At 41.5% G+C, this 12,675-nt stretch overlaps 1 protein-coding gene across 1 annotated transcript in view; it reads right to left on the reverse strand.

Annotated features, from left to right (window-relative positions):
- Positions 1-7,913: 7,913 nt before the first annotated feature.
- FBXO28 (F-box protein 28) overlaps positions 7,914-12,675 on the reverse strand; it is a 45,409-nt gene continuing 40,647 nt past the window's right edge. Inside the window, exon 5 of the mRNA XM_054451669.2 lies at positions 7,914-12,601. Coding sequence (XP_054307644.1) covers positions 12,207-12,601 — 395 coding nt within the window. The 3' untranslated portion in view covers positions 7,914-12,206. The remainder of the gene's footprint in view (positions 12,602-12,675) is intronic.

Below are 12,675 nucleotides of genomic sequence, written 5' to 3' on the forward strand. Positions count from 1 at the left end.
GGAGGCTGAGGAGGGTGGACCGTGAGGTCAGCAGTTTGAAACCAGCCTGACCAACATGGTGAAACCCTGTCTCTAAAAAAAAATACAAAAATTTGCCAGGCGCAGTGGTGCGCACCTGTAGTCCCAGCTACTCAGGAGACTGAGGCAAGAGAATCACTTGAACTTGGGAGGCGGAGGTTGCAGTGAGCCGAGATTGCGCCATTGCACTCCAGCCTGGGCATCAAGAGTGAAACTCCATCTCAAAAAAAAAAAAAAAAAAAAAAAGAGAAAAGAATTTCTTTAGAGAGAGTTGGTAGCAGGTTGTGCTGCCCATACTTGCTGCACACCCTCTGGTGGCAGAAGGAACTGTTGATTTGTTAATTACAGCCAAGTGAAGAGTTTCTCAGAACCATTCCTCGAACTTGACTTTTGTGTTTGGAGAGACACAGGGACTGGTACCTGGCTTGGACTTGAGCATGCTTAAAGGTGAGGGGCAATCAGAAGCTGTCCGTGGTCACTGAGTATAGACAGAGGGTCTCTGCTGATAGTAGCCTTTCTGCCAGGTTGATCAGGTATAGGTGGACCGGATGTGTAACCATTTGACAAGGGCTAGATTTGGTTGCTGTCTATGGCCTCATAGGTCATGCATCCTAATGCTTCTTTCTGAAAGAACATTTACCACCAGATGCCTAGGGCTAAGGAGGGGTTCCTATGAGTCAGCTGTATGATAACTCGGAAGAAAAATTCATGGTGAAGGTAACCCGTGAGGAGATTCTTTAAAAACCAATGGAGGGCTGACAGCAGTGGCTCATGCCTGTAATTCCAGCACTTTGGGAGGCTGAGATGGGAAGATCACTTGTGGCCAGGAGTTTGAGGCCAGCCTGGGCAATGTAGCAAGACTCTGCATCTATCAAAAATAAAAAATAATTAGCCAGGCATGGTAGTCCCAGCTACTCAGGAAGCTGAGGCAGGAGGATCACTTGAGCTCAGGAGTTCAAGACTGTAGTGAGTGATAGGGCAAGACCTAGTCTCTTAGAAAAAGAAAGCAACAACAACAACAGTGGAAAATGCCTTGGGGAAAACAGCCCCAAAGTGTGATCTCTGCCTCAACCAAGAGACGCACATGACAGATTCCAACCATACCAGTAACGCAGATTTTTTTTTTCTTTATTCTGTCTCTCCTCCCCACTGAGTTGGACAGCAGAGAGTCTTGCAGGAGGGGGAGGAGGAAAAGCAAAGAGAAGAAATGGAAGACATCCTCCTACCTGCCCTTCTCCACTGAAAAGGAGAAGCCCAACTCAAAGCTTCTACGAAGTCCAACTCAGGCCTGACTTACAGAAAGAAGAAAGAAGCGGGTGGGCGCAGTGGCTCATACCTGTGAATCCCAGCATTTTGGGAGGCCAAGGCGGGCAGATCACCTGAGGTCAGGAGTTCAAGACCAGCCTGTCCAACATGGCGAAACCCTGTCTCTACTAAAAATGCAAAAATTAGCTGGGTGTGGTGGCAGGCAGCTGTAATCCCAGCTACTTGGGAGGCTGAGGCTGGAAAATCGCTTGAACCCGGGAGGTGGAGGCTGCAGTGAGCCGAGATCACACCACTGCACTCCAGCCTGTGCGACAGAGCAAGACTCCGTCTCAAAAAAAGAGAAAAGAAAGAGAAAAGAAGCTTTAATCAATTGAGACAATAAAGTCTTTCTTCGGATCAGGCTGGATTTTTTAATAACCGGATAAAGGTGATTAATTTGTTAGTGACCAAGAGAGTCTACAAGGCTCTGGGATCTGCCCGAGATTCCTTCTGGGATCAGGGCAGAACAATGCAACAGGACAGTCTAAAAGAGCAGTTACTGAGAAGAAATGAATCTGCTTCCATTTGCACCCTTCCAAGTTTAGCTCATGCAAAAGCAGTTGTACTCAGATGACTATTTTACTCACCAGCAGCCACAGCTTATGAAAAAGGATATTGACAAAGGAAGAGGGTGAATAGGCATAGGCAAGAAGAAAAGTCTTGAACTAGTGAGCACTGATATCAAAATCGCAGGCTTATGATTAGAGAGATTTCCCCCATTTCATGTATGAGGAAGCGAATACTTCCAGAATGTGAGTGACGTGTCTTAGATCACACAGCTTAGAGTGCAGCAGAGGCTAAAAAGGGACAAAGGTTGTCTGGTTCCGAATCCCAAATAGAAGATGGACTCGATCCAGAGGTGACTCATGGTGGGGAAGGCGGGGGTCCAGGATCCAGGAAAACACCATGAACTGATAGAGCAGTTCTGCAGGATGAAGTAGTTTTTTCTATCGGTGTGAAGCCAACAATATGAATGAGTGGAGAAAAGAGCGCATAGCTTTCATTCTTCCAGAGGCTGAGTTTTGCAGGGGATTGACTAGGATTGAGAATACATTTGCAAGATATTTTGTTTTTTTTTCCAGGCTTTTGGTTTTTAAGAAAACAGTCAGGCCAGGCGCGGTAGCTCATGCCTGTAATCCCAGCACTTTGGGAGGCCAAAGCGGATGGATCACGAGGTCAAGAGTTCGAAACCAGCCTGGCCAACATGGTGAAACTCCGTCTCTACTAAGAATACAAAAATTAGGCCGGGCACGGTGGCTCACCCCTGTAATCCCAGCACTTGGGGAGACTGAGGCGGGTGGATCACCTGAGGTCAGGTGTTTGAGACCAACCTGAGCAACATGGAGAAACCTCATCTCTACTAAAAATACAAAATTAGCCAGGTATGGTGGCGCATGCCTGTAATCCCAGCTACTCAGGAGGCTGAGGTGGGAGAATCGCTTGAACTCGGGAGGTGGAGGTTGCAGTGAGCCGAGATTGTGCCATTGCACTCCAGCCTGGGTGACAGAGACTCCGTCTCAAAAAAAAAAAAAAAAAAAAAATTCTGCAGCCTGGGAAGTCCAAGATCAAGGCACTGGCATATTCAGTATCCGGTGAGGGGCTGCTTCCTTGTTCATGGATGGCCGTCTTCTGGCTATAACCTCACATGGCAGAAGAGGTGAAGGAGTTTTCTGAGGTCCCTTTTATTTAATTAATTAATTAATTAATTAATTTTTTTGAGATGGAGTCTCGCTCTGTCACCCAGGCTGGAGTGCAATGGTATGATCTCAGCTCACTGCAACCTCTGCTTCCTGGGTTCAAGAAATTCTCCTGCCTCAGACTCCCAAGTAGCTGGGACTACAGGTGCGCACCACCATGCCTGGCTAATTTTTGTATTTTTAGTAGAGATGGGGTTTCACATGTTGGCCAGGCTGGTCTCAAACTCCTGACCTCAAGTGATCTGCCCTCCTCAGCCTCCCAAAGTGCTGGGATTACAGGCATGAGCCGCCGTGCCCGGCCTAGAGTTTCTTTATGCATATGTATGCCACTACTTAGCAGTACAGTCATTAACTGCTTAAAGATGGGGATGTGCTCTGAGAAATGCATCATTAAGTGATTTTGTTATATGAGTATCATAGAGTTTACTTATACAAACCTAGATGGTTTAGCCTACTATATACACCTAGGCCATATGGTACAGCCTATTGATCCTAGACTACAAAACTGTATGGCATGTTAGCATTCTGAATACTGTAGGCACTTGTAGCACAGTGGTATTTGTGTATCTAAACACATAAACATAGAAAAGAAGCAGTAAAAATATGGTAGTATAATCTTATGGGACTGTCATAAAATATGCTGCTGCTTGTTGGATGAAATGTCGTTATTCAGCACGACTCTATATTATTTCCCTCTTCATTTTTCACAAAAGTTAGTATACTGTAATATTGTTCTGTATTTTGTTATTTCCATTAGCAGTCTTGGAAATACATATATATTTTTTTCTTTTTGAGACAGAGTCTCACTCTGTCTCCCAGGCTGGGGTACAGTGGCACAATCTCAGCTCACTGTAACCTCCACCTCCTGGGTTCAAGTGATTCTCCTGCCTCAGCCTCCTGAGTAGCTGAGATTACAGACACACGCCACCATGCCTGGCTACTTTTTGGATTTTTTAGTAGAGACAGGGTTTCACCACATTATGGCCTCAAACTCCTGACCTCAGGTGATCCACCCACCTTGGCCTCCCAAAGTGCTGGGATTACAGGCATGAGCCACCATGCTGGCCTTTTTTTTTTTTTCATTTTGAGATGTAGTCTCGCTCTGTTTCCCAGGCTGGAGTGCAGTGGCACGATCTCAGCTCACTGCAACATTTGCCTCCCGGGTTCAAGCGATTCTCCTGCCTCAGCCTCCCGAGTAGCTGGAATTACAGGTGCCTACCACCATGCCCAGCTACTTTTTGTATTTTTAGTAGAGACAGGGTTTTGCCATGTTGGCCAGGCTGGTCTTGAACTCCTGACCTCAAGTGATCTGCCCACCTTGGCTTCCCAAAGTGCTGGGATTACAGGCATGAGCCACCACGCCCAGCCAGAAATATTTCTTAGCATATAGATAATTTTCTTATTTTTACTGGTGCCTAGTATTCTATTGTAAGGATGTATCCCAATTTATGAACCCTGTCTCCTATTGATGGATATTTTATTATTATTTTTTGAGACAGGGTCTTACTGTCACTCAGGCTGAGTGCAGTGGCAGCGTGCTGCAGCCTTGACCTCCTGGGCTCAAGCGATTCTCCTGTCTCAGCCTCCCAAGTAGTTGGGACTACAGGTGTATGCCATCAAGCCTGGCTAATTTTTTTTTTTTTTTAATTTTTAAATTTAAAATTTTTGTTTTTGGTAGAGATGAAGTCTTGGTATGTTGCCCAGGCTGGTCGTGAACTCCTAGATGCAAGCGATCCTCCCACCCTGGCCTCCCAAAGTGTATTTTTTAAAATAATTTCTTTATTCTCAAATGGTAGTGACTGGTTTGATACTGGTGGAAATTTTAATACAATTTCTTTTATGACACCAAAGGGGATGAAACTGTTTTCTGTTTGGGATGGCTGATGGTCATGACCTCTACTGGTTTCAAGAACTGTCCCTGAACAATACTAACTTTCATATTTTCTTCCTGCTTTCTCCTCCCTTTTACTCTCCTTCCTTTCTTCTCTCTCTCCATTTTCTTTGTTATTGCTAAATATAGGGAGCTAAGGGTTGTTTAGCATTTAGATTCAAAATGACAAATGTGCCTTACAGTGGCATTTCTCAAATTTTAATATGCAAACTAATCACCAGGTGATCTTGTTAAAATGCAGATTTGATTCTGGAATGGGGCCTGAGATTCTACATTTCACAGAAGCTCCTAGATGATTGAGGCTGTTGATCCATGGGCCACACTGTAACAGGCAGTGTCATCTTACAGTAGGGTTACAGAAACTGTTTATCTAGAGAGCACTTTCTTGTAAGCTTGCTCCAACTCTCCAAAGAAAGAACAAGCAGTTTAGCCCTCTCTTCTTTACCCCACCCCAGCTAATTCTCTTTGGCTTGGCCTTGAGAAGGGAAGGGTGTTCCCCTTGTCTTATCACAAAAAGGTACATCTTAGGTGTTGCACTCTGGAGTCAGTTTTGCTATTTACATTGCTGCATCACAGATTCCTAACAAATCAGTTAATTTGAATTTGACTTTTGTTCAATCCAAAGGACAGGAGGAGAAAAGAGTTTAAAAACACAAAAGCTGAGAAAGTTGAAAGCTATTTAGTTGCATCTCTTTGAACAGAATTTATTGAATTAGGGGAAGTTTATCTTTGATTTGTATTTCCTTTCCAGTTATCAGTTGTACATTTTGCTCAAACAACCAACTGCTCATATTTCTTCTGCGTACGATTTACTCCAATTTTGCTTTGAGGAAATGATTAATGAGAAACCAGAGGGATGTAGGCCGGGTGCGGTGGCTCACGCCTGTAATCCCAGCACTTTGGGAGGCCGCGGCGGGCATATCACCTGAGGTCGGGCGTTCAAGACCAGCCTGGCCAACATGGTGAAACCCCCATCTCTACTAAAAATACAAAAATTAGGTGGGCGTGGTGGCGCATGCCTGTAATCCCAGCTACTTGGGAAGCTGAGGCGGGAGAATCACTTGAACCCAGGAGGCAGAGGTTGCAGTGAGCCAAGATCACGCCACTGCACTCCAGCCTGGGTGACAGAGACTCCATACAAATAAACAAACAAACAAAAAACCCAGAGGGATGTATACCAGCGAGTTGAGATACATCTTTTTGGAAAGAGCATCGTCTTTAATGAATTCTGTAAAAATTGGTTCAGCAATTAACATGGGAAAGTTCATACAGGTGAGATCTTTTAAAAACAGTTTTTAAAGAAAAGCAAAAAAGCAAGAATACTGGTGAATATCCTTGGTTTCTAACAATGTGAATCTATTACACAGCAATTGAGTCATCTGGAGAATATGAAAATTCAAATTTCCACCCTCATCTACCTTCTGAAGACTGGGATACACAGCAGCCACCTTTATCTTTCTAAGCTATCTAGATGACTAGAATGCAGTAATGGTGCTAAGGCAATTGACACCACTGCTGTCACCCTCACCCACAGTATAAAGTTATCTGTGATCTCTTTTCTGAAAATCTTAAGCTGTCTACAGGCTGGGGTTAAAGCACTTAGATAAGTTTTCTCTTCTTCAGAGAATTGTTTTCAGCAATTCCCTATCAGTTACGCCTTTAAGGAACAGGTTAAACTGATTTACATGATTTTATTTTGTTGAAATTCTAACCATTAAGTTTTGGAACTGGACGTAGTCTTGAAAAGAGAACTAGTACCCCACTCTCGCAGGGTAAAAGAATTGGTAGTTGCTACTTTTCTACTGACCAGCAGCATATATTATAGGAAGGTGACTTTTTTTTGAAACAGTCTTGCTCTGTTGCCCAGGCTGGAGTGCAGTGGCGTGACCTCGGCTCGCTGTAAGCGCCACCTCCCCAGCTCAAGCGATTCTCATGCCTCAGCGTCTCTAGTAGCTGAGACTACAGGTGTGCGACAACATGCCTGGCTAATTTTTGTATTTTTAGTAGAGATGGGGTTTTGCCACATTGGCCAGGCTGGTCTCAAACTCCTGGCCTCAAATGACCCACCCGCCTTGGCCTCCCAAAATGCTGCGGTAACAGGTGTGAGCTACCGCACCTGGCCAGAAGGTGACTTTAGACATGTCAGTAGCCTTAGAGCACATCTACTGCCAGGACTTCCTCTGATTTTAGATTACAGGTTCTGGAAGCCTTAAAAACATTCTCTTACTTGCACACCTAGGGTGAACCCCTTGTGTGCAAATAACCTTAAAAGTTGCCTCCTCCAAGCCCAGCTTTTTTTTTTTTTTTTTGAGACGGAGTCTCACTCTTTTACCCAGGCTAGAGTGCAATGGTACGATCTAGGCTCACTGCACCTCTGCCTCCCAGGTTCCAGCGATTCTCCTGTCTCAGCCTCCTGAGTAGCTGTGATTAGAGGCACCTGCCACCACGCCTGGCAAATTTGTTATTTTTGGTATAGATGAGGTTTCACCATGTTGGTCAGGCTGGTCTCGAACTCCTGACCTCGTGATCTGCCCCGCCTCAGCCTCCAAAAGTGCTAGGATTACAGGTGTGAGCCACTGTGCCCAGCCTAGCCCAGCTTTTTCTTGATCTCAGTTCTATATACTACTGTTAGCATTAGTGATTTGGGCATTGACTGCTTCTAGTGGATGTGTGGGATGGTCTTGCTTATATTAAGTTCAGAGTCTCATTGTTCTCAGGTTTCTAGGATGTAGTATAGTGTAGTAGCAAGTTTATAAACTTCAGAGCTCACGGGTCAAATCCCACTTATGCCATTACTTGCATAACACTGTGGACATGTTGCTTAGCCTGAGTTCAACTTCCCCATGTAGAGTAAAACCTACTTTATAAGGTAGCTGTGAGGACCACTATAACATCTGTAAAACACACAGTACAGTGCTCCAAAAGGCAGTAGCTATTAATACGGTATGTTAGCAATAGAGCTCCATATTCTTTTGTGCATGAAATACAAAGAAAACAAGTAGCACTGGTAACAACACATTTATTTACGTACCCTGTTGTGTGACTGGGAGGTGTTTTTCATTTTCCAATAATTGATTCGGTTATAACAATTAAAATTCCAGACGGTAAACTAGTAATTTATTGTTGCTCATAAGCATAGGTAAACAGACATGGTACCACACACAATAAAGGAATCTTAAACACTTCTAACCTTTTGGAATAGGTTTGAATATGGACCTATAATATACTTTGCCAATGGACCTAATAGATTACCAATATACTTCTAAATGTCATGGTTCTCTTCAGACGCAACAGAAGAAATCTGGATCTAATTGTTAAACTTCAGAAATTTAACCAAGATGCTTAGGAAGAAGCAAAAGGCCAGCAGTACTTAAGCCTGTCATATTTGTCACCAATATAACTGTATTGCTATTAAAAGTAAAATAATGGTAGGGAGCAGCCAACTAATTGCTAGTCTCAGTTCATAGATTTAGTATTTTTTGAAAATAATTCACCTCAGATAGCAAGCTATACAAGTTTAAAGTAGTTTTAACTTAACCTTTTGTGTACTAGTTAAAGCAATTCAGATAGATCCCAAGTCAAAGAACCGAACAGTGTATCAAATTGGGTTTCATATCAGAAATCAGCCATTTCCAAACAACTGCATCGTATAGGACGTTTTCTTTCAGACTGCCTTTTATTCCTGGCTTCAAATCTTACTCACAGTATATGTTTTTAGAGAGTTTGGTAAGTGTAACAAATGGGTACTCATTGCTAGAGCAGGATATAAGAATGTGCTGATCACCAAGTATGAGATTTACATTACATTAAATTAAAATTATATAATGTTGGAAATAGACAATACAGGGAGTTCCCGGATCCTAGAAAATATTATGGCTAAGGAAACAGAGAACTCAAGAAAGGAATCTACCTCCAAGAAACTAATTCAGTATAGTAAAATAGAATTAAGTGCCCTGTCTCAGGAAAAAGTTTATTAAGAATAAGGAACAAGTGGGACATCATACATCGTTTCTTTGGAGATTAAAGTGCAGGCTATGAAATGGCATATAAAATAATGCGTAAAATAGTGCAATCTTAAGGTGCCATTATTTTTATTACACATAGCCTAGTTTTATGTCCATTTTCTCTCAAAAATCCAGCTGTAGTGACACCTTTTAGCTTATTAATTTAGGCATTACTTATACTGTTTTACCCACCTTTGGGGCTACATAGAATATTTTAACATTTTTAACACGTAGAATAATTGCGCATACATCTTGAAACTACTAAATAGAGATTAAGGCAAGCCCCTGTAAAGTTCAGTACTCCAAAAAAAGTGTTTTACAAAAAAATTGCTTCCCAAATCAGTGGCTTTTGACCTGATGGTACCCCAATAGTCTTTAAAACTAAGTATAATGACTCTCAATACATCTGCGTTTGCTCTATTATTTCCAGGCTCTGTACAGGAGTTTGAAAAACAACAGGTTCTATAACCTCAGAATCTGTGAAAACCAGTTAAGCCAAGTGCATGTGGGAGATAAGCAGAGGATCCGGCTGGGGTGGGGGTAAGGTCAGCCGTTTTCGTTCCTCAGGCATGCCTTTTCACATTGTTATCCGTGTGTGTAGCGCTGTACCATAATACATTTCTATGTGGGAATGACCCATTAACATGGAGACGTCTCCTCTGAAAAACAGCCAAGGAAGATGATGGGAATACTTTAAGAAATGTTACACTAAGACAATGCAATATTAACAACACACAGCATTTAAATACCTGACTTAAAATGCAGGGCAGAATGGTTCTCTCAGGAGGTTAATGTACAGTTTTCTTATAACATATGTCAGTTCTAGCTGATCAAAATAATCTGCGGTTTGTTGAACCTTAAATACCATTATGCTATCCATAGGTAAGCATAACGGCTATCAAATAACTGTCCTAATAAGTGGTGAAGGCAATATCCTAACATGTTTTAGCTAAATAGCCTAAGATTTAAGATTTGAACAACCAAACTGTAGTGCTTTATTCTCCTACTGCATGGAACATTCATGCATTAACAAGTACAACGAATTAGCTTTATGAATAGATGATTATAAGTGTATGCAATAGAAATTTGGATTTTGTAATAGAAAATTTACCTTCTAACAGTGTGACTACTTATTATGAAAGCCCTATACACATGTTAACTAATGGAAGACTACACAGATGTTTAGGCTATCTAGACGTAGTTTAAAAAGAAATTCAGGAAACTTTTAATAGTTCATGAACGACCATTAAAGAAACAGTCTGGGGCTGTATCCCTTTGATGCATATGGATCACACTCTGTAAATCTGTAAACACATACTTTGATACGTAAAAAAAAAGTCTTCCTATGACCAGAAAAGCAGACTAGTAGAGGCCCTGGGTATTCCACCAGGCCTCCTCTAAAGATATGCTAATATGGCTAAATACTATGATTATAAAAATGAGAAGTGCTGAGAAAACGAGTTCCAGACGGGGACTTTTATGGATGACCTTGGCTGACAAATGTTTTTTGGAAATTGTTTTATTTTAAAATTACCTTCCCAACAAACCATGAAACACTTGGATGTTACTTTATGGTTTTTCATTGAAAACATACTACATTGTAAATGGAATTTCAAAGTCAGACATAGAATTGATCAAAATCTAAGGACAATATTATGTAAGGACAATATTAAAAATGGATAGAAAAAGCTTCATTTGGTGAGGTTAATCTAAAGGATGCATAACCATGTCACGGTGGACGGATAAAAAAGGTGATAACCTTGTGCTTTTATTCAACTAAGGTACTTACCAAAACCTTAGGTTTTATACAGGTGTTAAGCTCCCACCTGGAAAGGGACAGTTTTCTATATTACACCTAAATTTACTTTAAATAACTGAAGCCCAAGGCAACAGTTGTTTAAAAGAACTTAACAGTCAAATAGTTACATAATTTAGTAAATTAAAATACAACTAAGACAGTGATAATTGAATGTCTCAAAACTATACAACTGGGGAAAATAACCACTGTACACAATTTGGAGGTTGTTAAAGTGACCGCTCAGGAGGTTGAACAGTGCAAGACATGCTTTTCCAGTTACAAGCTCAAAACAGGAGTGCAAACAAAATTAAAGCTTTTGTTTAAAGTTGTAGGGTAAGGAAAGCTTGAAACTAATATTAAAAAGCTTCCCTCAAGGTCATCCTCCAGAAATGAAATAATCAAAATGCTTTTTCATGGTACAATTTTCCTCAATGAACTTTGCTGCAATGGCAAAACTGCATCCCGCAAGTCGAGTCCCCTACTCTCTCACCACATCTGATCAATGATCACATGGTGGTGAGCAAAGAGGAGTATTAGCTCCCAGAGGTCCAATATTGATAGAAAGAGCCTTGAAATTTGGGGTTCTGCCTTAGCCAGTGTACCTGAACCCTACAGAGAACAGATAAAGCAATGGGCTTTAATAGTCTCTTGTTCCTATAAAACTGGAGGACAAATGGATGAACAATTCCCCCTCTAGAGGCAAGCTGTTGCGGTGGAAGATGTTAAGCGCTTAAATAAACTAAGATGCCGCTCTAAAAAGTGGAGAAGTATAGAGGTTCAAGATCAATACCAGTGCAAGAGCTTTTTAAGTGAGTTGACTAGGCAATGCATGCATCCATCCATGCAAATGGCCCCCAAAGAGAATTGAAAACATGTATAACAGCTGGGTAAGTTCCTTGCCAGTAGTTTATAAAAATATATAGTCAATACTGTAGAGCCTCCTTCTACAGTCAATACTATGGAAGTCCATTTTAGTTACCCATTACTTCAATACCAAAAAGCATTAACTACTTTTCAGACATTCCAGACAAAGGTCACTTATAACAAAAAGACGACTTAAAAAAAAAAGAACCAAGATAGTGTCCATTTAAAAAGCAGGTCTTTTCTTTCAAGTGAACAGGACATTTTCTGTATTAAACTTAACTTCTAGTCTGTCAAGACTGGGTTTAAGATCCTTATGTATGTATGTGCATATATGCAGAAACAAATTAACTTACTTGCAACATTATCTGCACAGAAAAAAGTTAACTCCTCAAAACATGATAGAACAGGTCTGGTTAGTACAAATCTATTGCAAAGTAAAAAGATTCTGTGCATCAGTTCAATCAGGAGAAGCAGGAAAAGAATGTCCCAACCATAAGAGTTCAAGTTTAAGTTGTGTTCTGAAAGCCTAGAAGCTTAAGGGACACCATGTTGCTCACAGTATCCTGATATGCATAACTGCTTAAGCTACTAAGCTGTGTTTTCCTCTGGAACTAGAACCACATTCCAATTTACTTTCTATTCCGAAGACGTTTAGATTTCCTAAGAGAGTCTATGGCTTCTGTGGCCTTTTTTCGTTTCCGAGGAGACTCCTCATTCTGCCCAGACCCTGAGGAATTTCCTACAGCACTTTCCATTACTTCTCGTAGTTTGCGTTCTAGCTCTGCCAACCGTGCATTTTGTTCACCTATGATCTGGGTCTGCTCTAGCAGTTTCTGGTCCTGGTCTTGAAGCTGTTTTTGCTGTTCTTGCACTTTGGTGCGAAGCTCAGAAATTTCACGCCTGAGAACAGTCACGCCAGCACCATTTGTTTTAACCTGCTGCTGGAGTTTGGTAACCTCTTGTCTTGAAGGATTTTGCTTGGAGAAGAGCTGCATTGTTGTTAGGGCTGCAGATGGTCCTGGAACTGTGGAGGAATAATTCAAAAGGGTCGTTCACTTAAAATGTTTCTCTACTAGTAATACTTACACTTATTTAAAA

The sequence above is a fragment of the Pongo pygmaeus genome, chromosome 1 (assembly GCF_028885625.2).
Source record: "Pongo pygmaeus isolate AG05252 chromosome 1, NHGRI_mPonPyg2-v2.0_pri, whole genome shotgun sequence".
Lineage (NCBI taxonomy): Eukaryota > Metazoa > Chordata > Mammalia > Primates > Hominidae > Pongo > Pongo pygmaeus.